Source organism: Euwallacea fornicatus, chromosome 4 (genome assembly GCF_040115645.1).
Source record: "Euwallacea fornicatus isolate EFF26 chromosome 4, ASM4011564v1, whole genome shotgun sequence".
NCBI lineage: Eukaryota > Metazoa > Arthropoda > Insecta > Coleoptera > Curculionidae > Euwallacea > Euwallacea fornicatus.
In genome coordinates, this window is record NC_089544.1 from 2924182 (window position 1) to 2948309 (window position 24128).

The 24128-nt window shown below is 34.1% G+C and overlaps 3 protein-coding genes across 11 annotated transcripts; 2 read left to right on the top strand and 1 right to left on the bottom strand.

The window, feature by feature from the left end:
• Positions 1-158: 158 nt before the first annotated feature.
• Positions 159-23823, bottom strand: Sep4 (septin 4). Of its 5 annotated transcripts, none has more exons than XM_066281405.1 (8): positions 23492-23823; positions 1752-2004; positions 1249-1437; positions 1043-1193; positions 820-985; positions 613-766; positions 467-545; positions 159-408 (listed from the first exon to the last, which is right to left on the bottom strand). In XM_066281405.1, exons 1-8 carry the CDS (start codon positions 23520-23522, stop codon positions 316-318), a joined length of 1116 nt encoding a protein of 371 aa, XP_066137502.1. In that variant the 5' UTR covers positions 23523-23823; the 3' UTR covers positions 159-315. The 5 variants fall into 5 exon arrangements, with proteins under 5 accessions (XP_066137502.1, XP_066137500.1, XP_066137504.1 ...); XM_066281403.1 differs by having other exon boundaries at positions 467-560; positions 23492-23822; XM_066281407.1 differs by lacking the exon at positions 23492-23823 and adding an exon at positions 13660-14029 and having other exon boundaries at positions 467-560.
• On the top strand, positions 10559-20125 carry LOC136338728 (carboxypeptidase D). Of its 5 annotated transcripts, none has more exons than XM_066281388.1 (11): positions 10559-10962; positions 15121-15346; positions 15406-15637; positions 15696-15829; positions 15884-16020; positions 16346-16533; positions 16768-16904; positions 17086-17241; positions 17487-17663; positions 17723-17815; positions 19622-20125. In XM_066281388.1, the coding sequence occupies exons 2-11, from the start codon at positions 15143-15145 to the stop codon at positions 19766-19768; spliced, it is 1605 nt and encodes a 534-aa protein (XP_066137485.1). In that variant the 5' UTR covers positions 10559-10962; positions 15121-15142; the 3' UTR covers positions 19769-20125. The 5 variants fall into 5 exon arrangements, with proteins under 5 accessions (XP_066137485.1, XP_066137484.1, XP_066137488.1 ...); XM_066281387.1 differs by lacking the exon at positions 10559-10962 and adding an exon at positions 12990-13282; XM_066281391.1 differs by lacking the exons at positions 10559-10962; positions 19622-20125 and adding exons at positions 12990-13282; positions 17955-18096.
• On the top strand, positions 21112-22717 carry LOC136338738 (metaxin-2-like). Its single transcript, XM_066281409.1, has 4 exons — positions 21112-21290; positions 21662-21999; positions 22090-22331; positions 22460-22717. The coding sequence occupies exons 1-4, from the start codon at positions 21248-21250 to the stop codon at positions 22626-22628; spliced, it is 792 nt and encodes a 263-aa protein (XP_066137506.1). The 5' UTR covers positions 21112-21247; the 3' UTR covers positions 22629-22717.
• Positions 23824-24128: the final 305 nt, after the last annotated feature.

Consider the following 24128-nt stretch of genomic DNA (forward strand, 5'->3'; position numbering starts at 1 on the left):
CTATCAAACTTCTAAGGTATAAATAACAGCTCTTGATTCTATCCAGAGATGCACCTAATGTTTTAAAGCTTAAGGTTTATTTAAATGATCATCCCTTATTTGGACTTTGTAATGACCTTTTTATGCCTCGAGTCTTATTAGGTTGTAAAATAAAGATGTACTCTAGTATTTTTAATAACATAATAAGTTACATCAATAAATATAGCTTATAAACATAAAAAAAGATTCAACTATCAAATTCTTTGGTTGCATACAGAAATTCACTAGAAACTGGGGAATGATTGAGAAATTACACACAATCTAATATAGCGCCTACTAAACATCAATAATACTTTCATGCTTCCTATCTTGAGCAGTTTCCTTTAGCTTTTCCTGCATTTGATTCAACATCTCTTGCATACGACGAATCTAGAAAGAAATTCAAATTTATCATCTTCCAAATATTAACCATTTGCAAAAATCATACTTCTTCATCTTTTTGAAACAATAAACGATCAGTCTCAGTAATGTCCGACTCGTACGGAGCAGAATCTCTCTTTAATTTCCTAGAAAATGAGAAACTATCGGTTAACATTATATAGATCTGGACTTTTAAAATTTGTGTGTTTTTACCCCCTTTCCCGTGCGTGTTGCGAAATCTGGGAGATGCACTGAGCTCTGAAATTCTCGTAATGGACGTCTTCGGTGACGTCCTTTAGATCTTGCATGTGCGTGGATATCAGCATGGTACGAAGCTTGATAAAGTCACTGTGCTTGGGATTCTCAACTATGAATTAGAAGTTTTACATGGAGGCATTCTAATTGTGACAGATAAAGTACCATCCACAACTCCCCACGGATATTGCCTTCCCCTGATTTTTCTTCCTGCAACTTCTAAAATAGTGTTGCTGCCCACTACAGCGAACGGAACGCTGGCCTTCAGTTCCCTGTCCTGCTGCTTGAATTCCTCGTCTTCATCACTATCACACTCAGGAAATTCATACATCTAAAATCCTCTAACTACGGAATTTCCACTTAATTTACAGAATTTTTCATTTTATACCTGAATTTCATGCTCCTTAATATCATTCAGTATATTTTTCTTCAGTTTGTCTACTTCAGCGGATGTCAGAGTATCCGCTTTGGCAATGACCAGGACAATATTGACTTTTCGATGCAATCTTTTTAACATTTCAAGATCCATTTGGCGTAGACTAAATATTTAAGAATTATAATATAGATTCAATAAATTTTATTGAGGTATGTTACCTATGACCCCATGGAGGCACGAAATATAGGCAACAGTGGACCCTATTGTCTTGAATATTTCTTCGGTTCAGACCACTTTCGTCGGTAAAGTATTGTCGGAATTGTTCATCGATGTAGTTGGTGCACACTTTCCAGCTGTCTTCACAGTTGACAGAGTCTCCAAAGCCGGGAGTGTCGATCACCGTAAGTCTACCACAAAGAATTAATTAAATAAGGCGTTGAAAACCCCAAAATAATCGTTAAATGAGAAACTTTTAAGTGAAATGTTTTCCGGTTTAGGAATGAAAAATGGCTCTGACAGGATATTTCCCTGGAAGCGCAATATATTTGCCGTTGGCATTACCGAATTCCATCTATGCTTAATTAACTCCAGATGAACCAAACTGACGAGATCTAATAGGATGAAACTGGTCTTCGGAATGCCTAACGTACTTAAACGCAGACATGCCATTTTTATGTAAATTTAAAGCATTATTTTTGGAGTCAATTTTACGTAAATTTACCTTACTCTAACCCCACGTTCCTCAATTTCCATCGTTTTCTTCTCAACGCTGGTGGTTCGATGAATTCTGTCACTGACGTCGGGGACTTTTCGATTTTTATACAGGTCCTCGAGGAACAGGCTGTTGATCATGGTGGATTTACCCAGGCCCGAGTCTCCCACCACCATCAGGGTGAATTCGAAGCCCCGTTTTACTGATTTTCGATGGACTTGGTCCGGCAGGGTGGCAAAACCGATATAATCACGACCGGGCTCTGAAAAAGATGGTTTAAGATTAGACAACGGTAACGACGAATGAACATCCATAATTAAGTCTCACTTTTTCCCTGCAAATGGATAAGCGACATTTTCACGTGCCGAATCGAAGCTGATTAATCTAACGCGAACTTAACGTTTCAAGAATGATCTCTGTTCCCCCGCTACAGAAACTAAACTTTAAATGGTATTGACGGTTTGCATAAATAAATTCAATATTAATTTTATTCAAAAATCTTGTTATTTGGTTAACAACACGCAGTATGCTTAGCGGAATAACGATTTTTTTGTGTTTAGGTTTTAATCGTTATGTTTAAAGTGGAAAGCAAATAAACGCGTAATCGGATATACACCTCTTAAATTGCCTGTTTATGTATAATGGTAATGTTCGTTGAAAGCACGTGGTGGTGTTTAATATAAATAATTCGCAGTAAATGAATGTTTAAGATTTACGCATTTGAAATTAATTTTCAGTTGCAGAAAAAACAATATGTGCGCAAAAAGTGGTATTTTCTAAGAAAATCTTATTCTTGGGCTCTGGTTCTTGCCACCCTGAGCGATCAAGTTACATCGTCTGCCGAAGATTATAAATGTTATTATTCCTGCTATATGCATACACAATACATTTAATGTTTGTATGAAAATTCTCTTAATCTAATCTACCACAAGACGACGTTTTATATCGATTCAAAACCCATAAATATAAAATTAGCTCCCATTATAAATTTTATGGAGAGAGAACAAGAACTGTTGCAGCAGCTCTATTGAGTCGTTTGTAATGCGACCTATATTCCACTTTTAGTATGTATGCCCTGAAATGATGAAATCGTATTTACTTAATATTTTAATTAATTCAAATATAAAATATTTAATCATTTTATTAATCCAAGTAGAGGAAAATAAACAGGCATAGATAGGTAATGCCCTAAATGCTGATCAGGAAGGAAAGGTGTATTGGTCGTCTTGTAGATTGAGTCTAAGCAGAAACATAATCAAGAATATAATATTTACTTTTTGATTTCCGTGTAAAGATAGTGGGTCTGGCCGGTTCATACGACAAATTATTATACACATCAATATACAAGGGGTTCCTTAATGGAAGTTCTAATATTTAAGGTTGATCGTTCAAGTTATTTCAAAGAGAAAACTTCTACTACTAACTAGTCAGATCGTATAAACGTAGCCTACAGTCCACCTTTCACATTTTTTGATGACCTTTCTTCATTGCTCTTTCAGCCCTTTGATTAAACGTAGAGATTTTGTACTCGCACTTACACATCGCAACCTATATACGAGGCGAAGATTTTAGAAATCAACCGCATGGTGATTTTCCGGGACACATATTTTCTTCTTATGACCCACTGGTCGTTCACATTGTGAGATTGAACTTTCCTACACGTTATAGAAACTTTATCCTCTAGATTTTATTACGATTCCTGCGTAATAAAAAGTGTATACGTAGTTGTTTCTTGACCGTAATATTCTGGAACACTATGTAAGACGTTGGTTGTAGAATGGATTTATCCTTTCACTCGTTGCAGAATGTTATTCCGTAATGGGTGTCAGCTAAGCGCAGTCGTACGCTCTTGAAAATAATGTTTGATTGAATACTTCTGTTGTTTTTTTATTTTCTAACACTAACAGGCTGCGATATTAGATTTTAAAGTAAATATTTCTATTCCGACGTTAACGAGCACCACATAGTCACACGTACCGGTTTAATATTCCAGCACGGTCCTTTAAACTCTTATCGCATTGAAAAATCTTTCCTCTAGAGGAAATGGTAGACTATTTCATTGTTTCTTAGTAGACCTCGCAACTTTTTCTCTTCAGGGTCATTTCTAAATTATAACATCTTTTAAATGGCCAACAACCTCTGAGTTTTCAGCCAAGTAGAACTAATTACCTCGGTATTCTACCGTTTTGGTCCTTTATTGTTTCAAATTTGCTTTATATTTTTGTTATTACCGTGGGAAGGGAAATGTGTTACTGATGTGGGTGGATAATTGGGAAAAAGGGGTAAAAAGTGGAAATAAGAGTACACGTATGTAGGACGAGAAAAAGCAACTCGGATACGTCAAACTTTTTGTTAACAGACATTTTTAACGGGTAATTTTTGACAAGCAAAAGTATTCTGTGACGTCATTAGTGCGACAGATATGACGTCCCCTTGCCTTGTTTTAAATGTCAATTCTGATTTTTGAACGCGCGAATTGACAGACTTAAGGAGTGACGATTTTTTAGAAAAATAATAAGTTTTTGAATTTGTACATATCTTATTGAATCGCTCGTTCTACCTTAACGGCCACCCTGTATTTCACAGGGTAATTTTCGGTGCGGAAACGGAAGAAAACGGAACCACACCGAGTCCGATAAAATGCTCTCATAGTCAAATGGGTGCAATACAAACACTTGAATAATTCAGTAGAAAAATTTTTCAGACAATTTTACCCCACTTATTTGTGAAATGTGACACTTTACATGAGCTGTAATCATTTTTACCTCACGCAAAACAAAAAGTCTTTACCGCACGTTGCTGAGCGAGCTCGAGTCCTTGCATCAACTATAACCAGAATGTGACAAAAGGCCACTTTCCGCTCTCATTAGGTAAATAAATATTCCCTACAACGGTTTTTCTCCTAATTGTATGTCTTTTCATGCCTGTCCGAGTTGTACATACAGTGTTGGCCATAATTATTGCAACTTTTAAAATTGACTTATATTTTTGTTTAAACCGAAGCGACAAATGCGCCACTCTGTACATACATCCTTTATTGAACTACCTTTACTTATCAGAGAAAAGGAATGTATTATCTCTTCTTATATTCAGTGGTATAAACAAATTGTGTTTCTGTGTCGGCCAAAATCATTGCAGCTATTTATTTTTTCGTGTTTTTTTTGAGAAAATTTTTCTCATCGGTTATATTCAATTCGACTGTTATTTAGCGAATTTTCACTCATGGCTTGAAGTGAAACGTTTAATGGTGACATTAGAACCAGAGAGATTAATTTTCATAAAAATAGTCTAAGACAAGTCGAAACAGTTTTGAAAGCAAATAGAACTTAATTTTTTTCCTACCTTTGTAAGAATTATTTTTTTTTGTTTTTAATTGTGAATATTATAGAACAGATGTAGCATAATATTTTAAAAATGTTGTTCCCTAGTTTAGTTTATTGTTAAGTGAATGGAAATTTATTAATAAATAGTTATTTCAATACAGGTGTGTCATTATCACTTCAAACCACTGTATGTATATTAGCGAACGGAAACATATTCTGATTGCAAATGCCTGGAAAAAGCAAAAAGTAACTTTACCTCACGCTTATAAAAATATATACATGCATACTTATTATAATAGGTCTTGCTACAACACAGCTCTTAGAAATTAATGAAAGGTTAATCTAATTCATACTGTATCCGGGAAATACTCTTTTAACTCTCGTTAAATAAAAATGGTGATGCCGGTATAGAATTAGCTTACGCTTATTTATATCTATACTGAATAGATTTTATTTTTAGTTTTATAAATACATTTCCTTCTTGAAATGAGCGCTCTGTTTCCTATCTCATTAGCGTGAGGGAAAGTAGGTAAATTGCATTTCGATATTTATTGATTGATGTCTACTGTTCGAATATATGTATATGTGGAAGATCGTGATCCGAAACTGCTATAAATCTTCCAGTTAAAATAAACTGTGTTAGATTGTCTGGAGAGAAATTAGACTGCACGAAGGTGAGGGGTGATTGAAGAGAACAAAAAATGAAAAATTCTGAGACCTGAAAAGTAATTCATAAAATATGTAAACTAGGGCGGCCTGGACGCTTCTAGTCGGGTAGGGACTTCCCGGATCTCCCAGTCGGACTTAGACGACCGAGGTTCCCTTTGTAGACTTGGAAAAATAGCTTGACGTATACATATTGCGAAGAATAATTATGCAACGGAGATTTAATTAATTTTGATACTTAAAACCTGTGGTTTACGTAATCTTCTCCTGTCTACTCGAGACTCTGCTTTAGTAATTTAATTCCCTTGGATTAAGTTATTTGCAGTTAGTCGCATTTAGCAAAAAAAAAATTAAAATTTTCTCACGCAATATGTTACAATAGGAAAACCGTCACACCTCTTTACACCAACGTTTCCCATCTAATTAAATTCGAATCATGCATTCCGCATACTCACGATATACCTACTTGTAGGCAAACTTTCGTGCCATACTTAGCCTTTGCTATGTGCATAAAAACTCATTCACAACACGTACCCTACATACGATAACAGAAGTACGTACTTGAATTTACTATAGCCCAATAAGGATTTAGGCTGAGACCAAAAGTAATTTTCATTTCAACTTACTATACAGGGTGATTCAATGACAAGCCAACAAAAAAATATGGTTGGGAGGCCATAGGAAAACATTTTCAATTTAGTAAGTCTCGTTACGTAAATTCAAAATTTTGGTGTATAGGGTGTTTCAAGCTCGCGTCGCGCTTCGCTTAATTTAAAAAAAGATGGTACATAAAAATTATTTGACAGCTTTTTGTTGTCTGGAAATGAACTTAAAAGGTTTTGTAGTTCACAAAAGTTATTTTCTGAGAGAACTAGTTTAGGATTGGAACTTTTCCTATTTATACAGGGGTAGACACTTTGAATGCAAATTGAGTAATAAAAGTACAAAATGGAAATTTACAAACGAATATGTTTCGTGGTTATTCCACTTGTTACTCAATATCACAAGGAGAACGAGAGGGAGAGTAAAATGGAACTTAAGTAATAAATATTATTAAATTAAATTAACTTCTAACTTAAACCTCTAACATCATATTTGTTATAGAATATTTTTTCTCTTTTTTTCTATACTTTTTCTTGCACTATTTTTTTATAGACTTTTACCCTATGTACTATAGGAAAAACTGGACCGATGCCGGCCGTTTATTCTTCCACAACAAAATAAAGTGTAATGGCTAAAACAGTACAACTTGACACTTATACTAAATTGGCAACTATACTTAAGTATCTCTATTACGTTCTCAATCTAGAGCATTGTTATCTAAATCAATTTAAATAAGCACTAAGCAGTGCTTTGGTGATTACGTTAAAGGAAGCCAAGCGATGCTATTTGCATATAGCGGACTATCCTAATCCTATTTATGGGCAAAATTAAATTTATCTGCAGTAAATCTTTCGAATGTTAACTTTGTTTAATTGACTGATTTAATAATCGTAATTACTATATCTGCGTAATTTGTAAAACATGCTAAGGAAATTAGATTAATATAATCCAGTAACAATTTCATAAACGAGTCTACATAGGTGCCCATGGTAAGTAACTTTTCATTTATTTTCCAAAATGGGACAAATTTCCATTCAGCCAACACGAAACGAGACAACAGCATAAGAATAGTTTATTCTTCTGACAACAACCAAAGTTCTTTGTTCAAATTGAGGGCCGTCTAGTAGCACCCCAGAACTGGCAGCTGCAGATGTATTCCGCACCGTTTGTTATATTTTACATGCACCTAGGCATACGGTACCTACACCCATATCGAAAATCAGTAAATGGGTTTGTGCTTGATAGTTATTTACACAGGTTAATAATAAATACCAGCCAACGATAAATAAGAAAATAATCGGATATAAAATGTTTGTTGTTGTCTGATAAATTTCTTAAAGCTTTATTAAAGGTTTAAAGAGGATGATTTAAAGTAGGTAAACCGAGGTACTCGAACAGAAGACTCGCACGTGTAAGTTCTAAAAACATTTAGGTAGTCCAAACGTAATTAATATCTAATACACAGGGGATGTCGTTAGGGTCTACCTTACCTTATGCAACTTAACTTTATAGTAAAATATTATCTACTTAATAGGCAATGCAACGTACAACCATTGGGCAGGTGAGGTAGTCATTTAAAAAGTGATTAATCTGCTTATGTGACAATTAAAACATGCTCAGATTCAATGGACAAAAGTTTGAAAGTCTCCACAGGGTGTCCCAAGCAATTTGCTGCGCGCTGTATTTTTTTGCATACACTTTGCTCGCTATTCTCAGTACGTACTTTAAAGATCTCTTAAAGAATCCGAAAAGCCTTGTGTAGGTAAATCATTTTGCGCCACCTGGTATATCCGAATCGTTGTTAGTACATTGTCAATTAAAACCATAGTGGTACCTATTCCATATATCATACAGTAGATTTATGAAATAAGTGTCATTATCATTTTAATCACTCACCTGACATTATACTGCCTGATTTTACTATACTATTCACGTTTGTTTATATCGAGGTTTATATGGATTGAACAAGATCAGTCCATACATACAGCCACCTAATCCCTACATCTGTATCCAGGAAATTTGGTTCGAAAAAAATCACCATTCACAACATTTTAGTCCTCGTAAAAGCTGGAATTAGCGCCAAACTCTTTATCCACGAAAAACTATATACACAGTTGTTTAATGGCTGTACTGTAGTATACTTTAATAGTCCATCAAATAATGGTCTGTTCACATTTAAGCACTGAGCCCACGAAAGGAATGGGATGGAACAAAAGGCGTCTCGGTAGGGACATGGGTTGCGCGAATAATGGAGTGCGATCAATACGCTGCGAGTCTGTTGTGTTTGCAGGGGCGCGTGAAATTTTGAATTTTGGCAGAGAGCATGCGCGCGTTATCATTGGCTTAGTATTATTGGTGGGATCACCTCTACTGAGCTACCACTACTTACTACTAAGCTATATAGACTAAAGATTTGTTTACACCTTTACTCAATACAATAGACCACAGGAAGAAACCAGCATTCTCAATTTGTACAGGAAAATACGCCACGTGATTAAAAAAATACCATCTCAACGCAATTAATTCTTCACTATATATCTATCCGAAATTCCGCCCATTGTTTGGATTTTCCACGAATTTACAGTTTTTAAAGCGAATACAGGTCTCAAAATTATACTAAGATACTATTAAACACTTGCAGGAAAAGAATGTCCAGCATGGGGATCTCGTAAACGGTAGTAGATACAGAATAGATTAAATGGTAAAAAAGTTGCACGTTGAAAAGCTTACAAAACTATTTTTGGTTTTGCAGATGTTTCAGAAAAAAACGAATTTTTTTTCCTAATTATAGTGATATAAATGAAAATTGAAACTACTGGTACAGTGCAGTTGTTCTATAAGGTTCAACAGGATAATCTGGATTTAATTCTATAACATCCCCTTTCTCATGAACAATCTTCAACATTTTTCCTAAATACTTTTTATTGCAAATTCGTGGATGTACTACAATTTATAATTCTCTCAACTTAATATAAAAATTATGTATATAAGAATGAATAATAAGAGATTTTGGACGAATTACAACGGTCGAGTCAATCATGATACTTCATTGTTTTTTTCTGTTTTTTCTTCTTATTTTTTTTAATGTTGAATGATTATTTAGTTTTCAATTACTCAATTAACATCTTCTGATATCGTAAATCGGAACAAAGCATTGTTCATTTTAAGAAAAAATTGATATATTATACAGTGTTACATTTGATGCCATAGTAATGCAATTGAAGCAGAACGCATGTATGAAGATGTTTACCTCGAAAGAGTACAGCTCAACAAGCTGCAATAAATGTTATAACGAAGAATAAGAAGAGCATGTAATTCTATCGCTTACTAAAAAACTTGACATATTACTTCGCAAAATTTCAGAATTATAAACTGCACATTTTTAAGTGCTTATCATTAGACATGAACATACGGAATATTTCCAGGTTATGATTCTGATCTAACAATATTCCGAAAGTATTGAAAATATGAACGGAACATAACTGGAATGAGAAATCCAAAGTCACATAATAAAAAGTTTGCGTGGATCACGTGGTATGTGAGTAATAGAGCATTATATTCAAATGAATTCTCTCATTCTCTCAATTTCACAAATCATACCTACTCCAAAAATTGAATTCGCCAACCTGACCAGAAACAGCCGGCTTGATGATAATACGTATTATTCTTATATAGTACATTAATATTAATTTTAATAACTTAATATAATAAAAAATGATATTTCTACAACGTTACAGTTTGGATAATGATTTTTTTCTAATAATTTGGAACGGGTAATTGATAATTGACATAACTCTAGGCTTCTGAGTAAACAACTAGCTGATGGTAGAGCTCAATGAAAACAAGTATCTTAGCAAAAGCGTCTTCGACATTACGAAACATTAATTCATCTACAATCATCGTGCGGTATTTGCGCCCTCGTTAGGTAAATAAGTAATTTTTATACGCATGCAAAAAACTGCACTTCACCCTACTCATTTGGGTATAGTAGAAGAATATTTTAATTATTGTCCTGATTTGAACGAGGTAGAGAAAGCTTATGTGGCAAAGCTTCATTGCAGCACTGGATGTAATAACGTAACTAGTAATAAAAAAAATAGAACGCACAAAGGTATCAAGATGCGCGTACACGCTCAGAAAACAGTTATAAACCAGACCAAAGAAACCAGAAGAGTGGTAAACTGATCATCAACGTGAAGCAGGGAAAAACCACATTGCAAACTCGACTTTGTTACCGTGCCGATGCAATACCCACGTTCCTCTCCATTGTATGACTCCGCTGAACTACCACGTAAACCCATCAGCAATTAAACCACAACGGTACAAGTTCACCTCAGGTGAAAATAAGACCATTCAGTATCGACTACTCCGAGCAGAATCATGAGAAAGCTGTGACGAATTCAGAGAAACAGAGAAAACAGTGTCAGATCGATTTTCTTACGTTCCGTTGGTCGGTGTAAAAGTGAAAGAGTGTAAAAATTTAACTTCTTTCTCTTCATTGAGAATTTTCTTTGAATAGACATAATTATTATTGTTGGTCTCGCACTTCTAGTCGAAATTATTCATCAAATGATATCCTCGATGAAATAAACAATTGCAGTAAAGTGTTGCTAATATCATTAAAATTGGTGAGTAGATAATTCCCGTGAAATTCCATGAAAGCTGTGTGAAAATTTATTCTTAAAAAAATACAAACTGAGAAAGTGACCGTATGTAATATGCAAATTAGCTCTCTCAGCTGGGGCGATCAATACTCTCTGATATCTTAAGTTAACCAAGGGCAGGAAATTGGGATGACACAAAGATAAATTTCATTTTCTCTTCTATAAAATTCCAAAATGTACAAGGTACTTTGAAAATCCTGATGAGTCGCATCCATTCATAAAGCTGAATTTTTATTTCATTTGTTACCGAATTTCCCGTTATTATACCCGTATGAAATAAGTAGGTACTTACTTACCTACCTAGGACGGGCATAAAATTGCTGTCGTGATTATTATTGATATTCCATGTTAAGAAGTATTGAAATAATTTAATGTCGTATTTTTGTTTGCAACACAAGAAGCTTCAGCAAATTGTACAGTTAACTTAAGAAGGTTGTACACCTCATCAATCACAAACTGAAATTGGATTATTCATGGTTTACATGGTTTTTAAGGTTTCCTGTTAATAATGCAGAATAGGGAGTCACATAGAATATGCCTGAGATCAATATATCCAGAGATAGTTAATAAATCATTTAATAATAAAAAGGGAATTCATATTATATAACACCAAAATTGTACGAAATATTTATCGAGAAAATTTTGATAAAGATTAATTTTTTGTTTTTTGCCTAATTGACTTTGATACCAGATAAATTCTAGATTCCCTTGATTTCTAGAATAATTTGCATTTTAAGGCATTCGGGTTACTTCATTTATTGTAAAAAAAAATAATATTTTTTCCATTTAAAAAGAAAAATAGTTCACATTAAAACAACATAACATTTCATTGCCAACCGCAATATTCACAAGGTTAAGCGATTTCATCAAACGAGAAACGCTTATTTAATTGACATAGACATTTAGCTATATAGATATAAACAATTCACTTACGAAATTTCATCCGCCTAAAGGAACCTTATAAAAACTTAGAATTGTTTTTTTTTGTTGCAAAATTTTAAAGCAATTTTATGTTTCACCTCGGGTTCGTTTAAATTGGGATTTTAGAACGTGTTGCTACTATATCTCCGCATTTTGAAAGTGTTAAATGTTGGAAAGTAGGTATGGCCATAGCTACCCTGAACGCAAATTGATTGAGTATCACATCGAGCTCACGTAAGCTAGAACTTATGGGAATCTAACGAACTTAGAAAACTATCAAATGCCCATGCGTGATACTACATTGCCAACATTGAACTAACCTGTGAAACTATTACGAAATGAAAGTTTGTATAACTCGTGTCATATTGCGGGCGCCAGCCGCGCTCATCGCACAAAATAATATTTTATCAAATCAGAAGAACAACGCAAAGTTGGTAACAATAAAACATTGATAAATTTTTAATGAAATACATTATATATTTTTCCACAATTTGATAGATCTTTTTTTGTAATTGAAAAAATATATAATTTGTTCATAGTTAGATCTATGTTGAGATTATGTATGAATCCCGTCAGAAAATGTCATTTTGTGTAACCGATGTCACATTGCGAATGCTAGCTTCGCTTCTCTTTCAAAATTTCAGAAAACAGCAGCGCCGCAGCGCTTTATTGCAGCTTCTGCATTTCCAAGGTGAAGCGCTTTATTGCCGCTTTGCTTTTCTCTGTAGAACTGTCTTAACGTGGTCAGTCAGATCATGCAGGAAAGCTAAAACTATGACCGTTCAATTTTCATAAGACCAAATTAACAGCTATCTGTTAAATACGCTGATTATTCGCTGTCTATAGTATAAAGGAAATCTTGAATGGCAAAGTACACTATAAATAAAAAAATATATTATTGTTACGTATAATGCCAACGTCAAACGCCCAACTGGGCTACGACTGTTCTGTTATTCGATGTTTTGCATATGATATAACTTCTCCGAAATGGTTTTTTCTGATTACAGTTCCGAACTCATCATCAATTATGCAAAGAGAACAATAATATATCAATGTAGCTTCGTATTCATTTCAGTTTGGTCAAAGTTTGCATAAATATACGAATCTATCTCTCTCATTTGTCCTAATATATCTCGCAGACTATCTGTACCAATTTGGAGCTATTTAAATTTTTTTCAGTACTAAATCGCGAAATAACTTTGTTTCGGAATCACGAAAGTGGAAAATTACTGTGCCGTTTGGTTAATGTGCGTGCTTTGGTTATTCACAACAATTAGACCTTTTTGACAACTTTGAACTAGATAGTTACTATTGTTATCGATTTGCGTTAGGATATGTGCCCTGATAAGTCGTTAAACTGCAGGTTCGTTTGCATTTGCACGCACTTTCGTCGACATTATGTTTATTTTCAAAGAAATAGTGAAAAAAACACAGTTGTCACCTTGATGTGGTGCCGATTTATGTGACGGTGAATCAGGTCATTAAATCGCACTTGCCATTTACTTCAGGTTCATCTTTCCAGGTCCCGCATACCAAGAAATCACTTTAATATTTTTCTAGTTATTCTTTGAATCTCAGTCAAAGTCATCGTAGGAAACGATAAAACTACCCGATGTATTCATGGTCATGGAAAATTGTCCTAGTAAAGGCTGGGACAAAAATCTTGACCAATAATATGCAATTTGGAACAAACAAATACAGAGAGACAAATGCAACTAGACAGAGTCTTATAAAGAATACCTTGCGGCGTTGATATTTCCTCAAAATTTTCAGATTACTGGTCCCTTAGCAAGGTGTCTTCTTTCACTAGCTCAAAAAAAAATTTAGACCTATCAGAGCCAACATACAATGGAATAAAACACGTCAAACTTCCTGGCGCTTCTAATTTTGCACAACGATTGCATGCCCAAGTGTGTTGGGACGCAACACTCACTATCGAATCACTCTGTATGCGAATTAATTATTTTGTCTATTGAAAAAAAAAACGATATCTTATTTAAAAAAATTGAAAAGAATTTGAAAGAATTCGGAGATTAGTCGAACAATGATGTAACTCGTGTTATATTGCGAAGCCACGCTTTGCTCGTCCCGCAAAATCTCACTTCTACTATAAAACTATGCATTTTTTAACACGTTTCTGCTGCATACTGTTGCGGATAATAAAATACTCAAAGATTGTGCCCGATATTGTTAGTTCTAAATATAACTCTAAATCAATTCATTAGCGTATTTAAAACCAGTCAAAGTTCATTTAAACTTAAAAACAACCATTAATTTAGTTAATGCGAATTATAATGTTGTCGTGTATTTCTCCGTACTTGGGAATTACCAGTGCAAAGAAAAATGAATCCACATGCAGAAAAACAGGATCGAGAGATAAAATCCTGACAAACACTGCTACACATCGCACATGTAGACACATTAGATCTAATGCCTACCCATCAACGTGCCAATTGCTTTAGTTTTTTTTTTAATCAAATGGACATTATGTGAATATTAAAATGCCGAATATAATTTTAATAGATAAATAAGGACAATTTTTATTTATAATCGCACATATCAAAACTATTAACCAGCTTAATTTGCCAGTTCTTAAAAAAACGTCAATTAGAATAACCAGCTGATGGTAAAAGGAAGTAAAACCAAGATGGCCTGATCTAAGGTAAAACCAGCACTAAGTTAGGAGGTCAAGGACGGAAACGTTTACTACCTACCTGCTGATACCATTTAACATGCATACCATCAATCCAGCTCTCTAGCACATTTTAAGTGTGTTATTCCAATTTAAAAAAAAAATGTGTGTTCGTTATGGAAAATCCATGTTTCTTATCGATACAAATAATGGAAAATTAGCGAAACATCTGCTTTTCATGGTTAAGTGAGATTTTTAATAAGTTGAAATAACATTGTTAGTAGGTATTATTGGATAAAGTCCATGGAAATGTTGGCATAAGACCGGGTATCGCGTCAGTTTGGAGCTTTCCATGGAAATTATCTTCAGATAAAGCTCTTAGTACGTCGATCTAGTTTATACATACAGGGTGTTAATGAATTCCACGTCGACACGTCGTCCAAAGATCCTTCGGTAGCGAGATATGGGGGGGCCGAAACTAGAAAATATCTCTTAATCTCGCATTTGCTGTTAGCAAATTAAGAGCAAAGAACTAAGGAAAAATAATAATAGAAACACGACAATTTCAGATTCGTGAAAAAGCAATAGATCATGAAGACTGTGACGAAAACTTTTCTCTTCCTGACGATTGACGCCACTCTTTTACTGTTAATTGGGGCACAAAGCAACGGACCTGAGGACATAAATCAAGCTCACCTTACCTCGAAAATACATGTGGGCGATGGTTCTGTGCTCTTTCCCGGAGAATTTGATGCTCTTCAGTCGTTCAATGCATCACAAATTAAAAGAATCTCTGTATGAAGACATATTTTCCTCAATTAGCAGTTCATTTTTTACATAATTTCGTCTTGCAGGTCTCAGACCCAAGCGAGGTTCCAAATCAGTTCCCCGATAGTCAACAACGCTATTATTCTTCTTCGGACTACATTAACGCTGGGAATTTGAACTCTGAACAGCAATATGCAACTCCATATAAGTTGGAGTACAAGTACCATCACTTTGATAAGATGACCGAGTTTCTTAGACAAACCACTGCCAGATATCCAGCACTTACAGCTTTGTATTCTATTGGAAAATCTGTTAAAGGTGAGATAATTGAAACGGGTGATGGTTGGACTATCTTGAATGTTGTTGTAATCTACAGGTAGGGATTTATGGGTGATGGTGGTTTCGGCCTCCCCCTACGAGCATATGTTGGGAAAACCTGACGTTAAGTATATAGGAAACATTCATGGTAATGAGGCTGTGAGTCGGGAGCTTCTGTTGCAACTCATTTATGTAATAATTATGAATTTATGTCCCATTCTTCATTCTAAACGACATTTTTTTCAGTATCTGGTGACAAGTTATAATACCGATACTTACATAAAATGGTTACTCGACAACACCAGAATCCATATTATGCCCTCCATGAATCCTGATGGGTTCGAGGTGTCTAAAGAGGGAGGCTGTGAAGGTGCTCAAGGAAGGTGTGTAACAAATAAACGTAGGGTCTGCGTTTGTAAAACTCAACCACGGCGATCTGGATAACCATAAAAGATAAGAAGGCAGCGGCCATGACGAAGTGTTAACAATTTTGAATTATCTCGGCGAATAAACGAGTAGAAAAATAAAAACTTTAAAGAAAAATCGGATTTTTTCAAATCTTAAAACAACATATTTTTTAACCGCAAATTGTGTAACTTTTGTCATTTTAACAGACTTTATACCTCATACGGTTATCGAAATTTTCGTGGTTGCGTTCCAGAAAAGCAGACCCTGTGTATGGAAGTTTCTACTATGGTCGTGTTTCAGATATAACTCACAGGGTTTCGACCTAAACAGAAACTTCCCAGACTACTTTAAACAAAACAACAAGCGGCCTCAACCGGAGACTGAAGCAGTAAAAGAGTGGATCAAGAAGATTCAATTTGTGATTTCTGGAAGTCTACATGGTGGGGCTCTGGTGGCTAGTTATCCATTTGATAATACTCCCAATTCACGTAAGCATAAATAAAGTCGATTAGATATGGTCATTTTTTGTTTTTAAGTATTGAATGTATGGTAATCGAAATTTTTAATGTTTTTGTAATAATAAATGATTTGAAAGTTTTTTATGCTGCAAAAAGGAGTTTGCGCTTCATCAGCTTTATGCGCGAGTGAGTATGTTTTTGAGACCTTATCCGACAGTAAAGGTTTTTTTTTGAAAGTCTAAAGTAATTTCGTTCTTATTACAGTGTTTACAACTTATACTCGTACACCCTCTTTGACCCCCGACGATGATGTTTTTAAACATCTTTCCTTGACTTACTCAACCAATCATGCGAAAATGAGCAAAGGGGTGTCGTGTCAAAAGTCGCAGTCCTTCCCAAGGGTAAGTGTTTAGCTGTAATTCCATTAATTGACTAAAATTGGTCACTTCTATCGTTTGACAAAGCGATTAATCATATTCAATGCAATCATCAAATGCTCAGTGCAGTCCATCTCCTGCTTATCCATATGATCTCTTTTTTGGCACAATGCTCTCGATTATTAATTTATGTTTCATTTTCCAGGGTATCACCAATGGGGCTGAATGGTACCCGCTTACCGGAGGTATGCAGGACTATAACTACGTTTGGTACGGTTGTATGGAAGTCACTTTGGAGGTGTCCTGTTGCAAATACCCTCCAGCATTTGAACTACCAAAGTATTGGGAAGACAATAAAGTGGTAAGGCTTCTTTCATTACTATTATATGCAGAGTTACGACTTTAAAAACAACAGATTAATGTCTTTAACTAGTTTTAATTATGAGACTAGCAGGTTAACGTCTAATTAAACATCTATTTTTTTTTCTAGGAAGTGGCCAAACGAAGTGGCCACTTCTGAGAATACGAACGAAGTATTGCACTTGTCCTCAAACCACTAATTCTATATCGAATCTCGAACAATTATAACTTTTTTGGTTAAAACAGGCTTTGATCAAGTATATCTCCGAAGCCCACAGAGGAGTTCACGGTTTTGTTTTCGACGAAACTGGTAACCCTGTGGAGAAAGCTTCATTAAAAATCAAAACGAGAGACGTCGGTTTCCAGACCACGAAGTATGGAGAATTTTGGAGGATACTCTTGCCTGGAGTATATAAACTTGAGGTACTTCGGGAAGAACCCATTGTCTATCACGTGACTGAATATCGTTCGTTCTTTTCTAGGTCTATGCAGACGGTTTTGTTCCTAAAGATGTAGAGTTCATGGTTGTTAACGAGCATCCTACGTTACTTAACGTCACTCTACAAACTGCCAAGGTATGGTTTTTAGGATACGAATTTAATTTGTTTAAAACACATGTATGTATATATTCCCTTAAACTAAGACTCGCTATAACATAAGACAAAATCTGGTGGAGGTTTTAGACTGTAAATAGAACACACATTTTCTTTTCAGCGAGGGCAACATTTTGAGCGGCCAGTGACTGACCCGCCTAAGGCTGTTTTACAGCTTGATGGAATGCCGCCCAGTAAAGATGCGTTAAATTTTCCTCAAGATAGATAAAGTTGTTTGTAAATATAAAGCGTTCGATGCATGATGGGTGTGGCTATTTTTCTTGATGTTATTCCCCACAATGTAGTAGTCGATTTTGCTATACAGGGTGATAATTTTAAAAACAATGAAGCTATCTTTGGAAAACAAAAAATAGTAGGTATCTGTGTTAAGACACAAATTACAGTGTTGGTAAACTGACAAGTGCCGGCAGGCACCATTTAATTTAAACGTCAAATGTGACAACAGCATATGTATATGCGTATTGACATTTGTGTATATGTGTAATGACAGTACCGTCTATACATAATAGCACAATATGTGACAAAGATACCAGTATGGATAAGATGGTAATTTCTCTACAACGCAGTTTCCAGCACTCCATCGCCCAAGAGTGATGTGAACAATCCAAGATGGTTGGCAAAACTGTGCTGAGTAGGAAAAAATTAAAATTTACAAGATACATTTTAATTTGTAGACAATGTATGCACATTTTTCAAAGCATGCCTCTATAGAATCAGTTGGGTTATCTGTTTTTAAACACTTAATTTTATGGACGATACAAGCTGATAAAAACAGAACTGCATTTTCATTAGGGCCAGGAGACGGTAGGTATACTAAAAGATTAGAGAAGACATGTAAAACCACTGCCGTAAGAGTAAAGCTAAATGGTGTGTTGTGAAAGGAGAAGTTTGAAATAGTTATTTACGTTACAAAGCCGAAAATAGTGTTTTGCAGAGCGTGCCAAGATGGCCTCGACTTCAGGAGCTCGGACAGCTCGTAAAAATATAATTTCGGTCGCGTGAATTTAACTGATAGTTTATTCGTGTTATTCGAAAATTTGGTTTTTCAAAATAACAACAAATATATTTTCAAGACTTTGATCAAAGTTTCACACTATTAATCCGCAGACGCGATTCGGGGAAAAATATTACAGAGGGTTCGGAAGATAGTTTTGCTAATCCGTTAGATTAACTTTCCCGTCTTGAGCGGCAAAACAATATTTTCATGTAGAAAGAGTTAAATTGCTCTACGCGTGCACGAAATTTGACGTTGTCCCTAATTCTGTCAATTTCATATTGTGAGGTTAACTCAGTTATAATAACAAACTAAAAAATCAAATAATTAAAACTGAAATAAATATTATATGTACATATGTGTCTTTAGCTTATATGTCAACTAAGCAGTAGTTAACATAGACAGGACCTGATATTAATCTAATTCGAAATTATTTAATGGGTGGAAAATTACATTACATGCAGTTAGCAAACCTTTTATAAAAATTAAATAATTGGAAATAATCGAAAAATTCCATCGTAATAGAAAAATATCGTCTAAATTTGCATTTTTATATTTATTACGACGTTTATGTTTTAAGTAAATTATCAACATCCTATGTCTTCTTAACATGCGTTAACGTAATCTCCTCCTGAAGTTTACCAAAGTGCTTTTGAATTACCCTGTATTTGTCAAAATTATAAAAAAAAAACTATATATAGCTTTTGCTACTTTTATTTTTCATGTGATATGCCGTATTCGAAAAACCTTAACAAAAAAATATTGTTTTTTAGAGGAAGAATGGATTTCACTACAGGCCCCCTCCTAACTTTAACCGAGGACCCTATATAGCTCCTCATCAACCTCAACCTCAAGAGAGTGGGATTTTCTCATCATTCACCAATGGATTATCAAACGTGTTCAATAATTACTTTGGTTAATTATTAATTATGAACTAGGTGTTCTTAATTTTATGGAATTAATTTATTTCGTTAGCTAAGTCTTAGGAATAGGAATAAGTAGGTGCCCATTTTAATGCTGTTTCCATTTATGTTCGTGTAGTGAATGAAATAATTCTCTGTTGAATTTTTATCATATATTTACATCATAATTACATAAATTTCTTTTGAAGTTCTTGCAAGATAGAAACACCAATATTTTTTATCTATGTGACGTTGTTCCGGTTTTAACGTTTATGATGATCTACTCTTAAGGTTAGTTCGTTTTTTTTTAATTCGTGTATTTATTTATTTTTTTTATAAAAGGGAAATAGCTGTCAAGTAAATCAATTTAATGTATTATTTTTGCTTTTGTTTCTATTTAATTTTTAACCGATTAATATTATGAATTATCTCAACCGGGCTAAAAAGATATTGTGTCTCTTATAAAAACATTTTTTTTTTGTTTGTTCTCAATAGTAAAATAGTAAATATAGCAAAATACATAATAAATTAGCAATCCACAAATATACACTTGGTTCTTAGCCTTGCGCTGTACCTATAGATATAATTACGGATTTTTTTAATGTCATGTTAGCTAACTTAATCAAATTTTGGACCTAAACAAGGGATGAAACCTATGCAAACCCTCTGAATTTTCAAAGAAAAATGCGTTTGTCTGTTTGTTAGGTACTTTTGAAGGCATATTAATTTATATTATAGAGACAGCAAAACGAGCGTTAGAAGAAACACACGACGTAAATAATATGGACATGTGGAAAACAGACTACGACACGCAGTAAGTATCCGTGAAATGATATAGTAGACACGAAATTACGAAGTAAAGTAACTACTACGAACTCGTAGAAAATAACCTACAGGCATGCTATACAAAGTAATGAATTATGTGAAGGGATAAATACAAATTTATATGGGTATGCAAAGAAATTGCCAATCCATGTTGCAAGCCCAGTAGGAACTGGTTGCAGATCAGAATTAATAAAAATATAATATTAAAAATAAAATAAAATAGAACATTAAACACAAAATTACATTTCATATTTCTGGTTATTTTTTTCAGTAATCGTACCTGTATCAGACCTCCCGACATTTTCAACGCGTCCATAATAACCCTCATTATAGTGGATACAGTGTATACCATACGTGCGCAATACAAAATTTGTACGACAATAAGTATACAGACGCAACTTAAGTCGCGCTAGTAACACTTCAATGTTATATATACGTAATAACGGGGTTTACGAATACTGAATACATAGGTACTACACGAAAGTCAAAAAATTCTAATAGAAAACGCTACAACTTCTCTATGACAGTAAGACATAATGACAGTCATCAGTAATCAGTGTATCAAAGTGCTTCGTTTATATTTGTTTATATTACTTAATACATGAAAATGTTCATAAATTTTTATATTTGAAACAAAAATTTCTACGTGACTAAAAATTGAGAAACAACAAAATGCCGACGCCGCTAATTGACAGAATATCTATTGCACAAGAGGGTACCAAAGAAATGCATTCCTAATTGAATTCCTAATAACACTCCTTCAGTATCTATCGCGCACAGTACTCACCAAATGTAAACTATAACTAAATGTCTCTTCCTGTTCATACAATCAAAACTGTTGATATTGCAACAAAGCAGTATTTTCATCATCAACTACATATTTTTTATTTAATTCTCATTAATTTTTAGTTCACTTTTCACATGCAATTTGAAAACAACTTGTGGATATTAAACTTGAAGACTATTTTCACATTTTTGAGACTATATCACAGTTAAACGTTTATGGAGTATCAATACTTTTATATATTAATGATATATACTATTACATTCCCAAAGAAATGGTACTACAGCTGCTTTTCTTTTTAGCACAAGAACCATGGCCAAAAGATGTGAAATTGTTCCAACCCTATGAGGTAGAACAAATTCTACTTCCGGATAATGCAAACTGTCTAGCAGTTCAGGCATTTCTGAAAATGTGCAATCTACATTTTCAAGTCGAGCCAAGAGCAAATGCCGAAGCCATGTCACCTACCGGAAAAGTGCCTTTTATAAAAGCTGGTCGATTTGTTACTGCAGAATTAGAAGCCATAGTACAATTTGTCAATGGAAAGGGAAAATCTTTAACTGATAAACTCGATAGTGAGCAAAAATCTAACTTGAGGGCTTACATGATTTTAGTTAGAAATGTCATTGAAATTGCAGAGGTAGCCATGTTTCATATAATATTTATGAAATTATTCCTACTGTTTTTTACGCATCTTAAAGAAGTTATTAATGAATTGGTCATCTTTTAGTTATACATGTGCTGGGTGGATAAAGAAATTTATAATGAAGTCACCAGCATTAGGCATGGCTCAGTGTATCCGTGGCCCCTTAATCACTTTCAAAACAGGGAAAAAAAGAAACAAATAGTAAAAAAGTTAAAATTATTAGGTTGGTATAACAAAAGCCTACAGGAGGTCCGTCAAGAGGTACAATTATGCTGTGAAGCGTTAAGTGTCAGGCTAGATAATAAATCATACTTCTTTATGGATTCGTAAGTAACTTTATTTATGGTCTATTTTATATCGAGCATAAAGCCAGTCCATAACCGGTTATGCCAAATGCATTTTATCACACTTTTTGGCACTCTATTCAGTATTTTGAGAACCGTGCTTATTTCAGGCCTACTGAATTGGATGCTTTAGTATTTGGACACCTTTTCACTATCCTGACCACCCCATTACCAAGGAATGATTTAGCTGAAATTGTTCGAAGATATCCATCACTTATCAATTTAGTTAAAAAAATTGAAAGTCAGTATTTCAAGAAAGACACTAAATTGCAATATTGAGCAGTTGCTATAAATATTCAATAATATTGGCATTTGAGTGTATTGTTAGTAGTGTTTTTTGTTGAAAAATAGCTGTGATATAAAAATAACTATTGTGTTTTTGTACTTATACCATACCTACATATAAATAATACTTTTATGGGGATTTTAGAAGAATTTTTTTATTTTTTATTTTAATTCATTCTTCAGCGAAAAGTTAACAGTGTTAAATTGATATTTGGTTTGGAAGAAATAATTTAGAATTTCATGGACCAATGATATACATAATCTAATAAATTAAGTCTCTTATGAACAATAGCCATAACTGTTATGTTGTGCCTTTGCCAGTTGACAACCTTCGTCAAATTGTTCAGAAATAATCGAAGAGTAAATCTTATCCGATTTTTTCAATAAATAATTTGTCATACCTTAAAGACCTGCATTATTATTAAGAACATTTATTTTTTATGAAGCGGATCAATTTTTCAAACTGACAATTTTGATTGGAGAAGCTATAAATGCTATTAGATATCAAATTTTAGTTATGGTTTTATATTGGTGGACGTGCTCATATACACCGGATCCCAAATTCTATATAAAGTTTTGAGACAAAATATATGTAGTAGAATATGCGTGTAGTAAAACGTAATTAAAACTATGTCAAACAGAGCAAGAGTTTCAAAATTTAAACGAATAAAGAATGAGAGGCGAATATTCAAGTTATTACCAAAAATGTATACATTTGGTTAGCTACGTTTGAAAAAGGACGTATAAAAAGAAATCAAACACTGACAAAAATTAATTAGAGTAATCATCAATATAGAAAAGCAAATTAAAAAGGGAGAACTTAAATAGGGTATAATGATGAAATACTAGTTGCTTACTTTTAATCAATGTTTTGGAGCGGTGATTCATCAGCCATTAAGAAGAGAAACTTCAGTTACTTATTGCTACACAGCACACACTGCACTATCCATACAGTACGTAACATAAACAACACCATATTTCCGGTATATTGGAATAACATCGAATTTTAAAAGTACGATTTTTGTCTGTTTTCAATCGGGCAAAATCTCATAAAAACACTCGTTGCCTTTCTATTTAATTAACCTTCCAGTCCGCATACACTTTTCCAAAATTTTCCCGCATGTTCAGTAGAAACATCATAATTTTCGCAAGCGAAACGGGAGTAAGCGCGGGAGCGCGAATAAACACTGACAACTGAATCGTTATTGTAATGGTTCCTTCGCTCCCGTGTGACGTATTATTGCAAAACCACATGTCGTCTTATCTGTACCGAATTTAATCAATTTATGTTTCGAGAATAAAAAATACCAAGTAAAGTAAAAAAAAACCAGCGGTTATAAACTGTTTTTTGTCGCAAATGAGTTAATGTGTTTTTGAGTCACTTTGCAAGTATCGTCATTTTAAAACATATGAACGGACCTAACAACGCCCTAAGTATTGTGAATTCCACTTAGTTAAATATTTGGCTTTAACATTAGGATGAGAAAGAAAAAC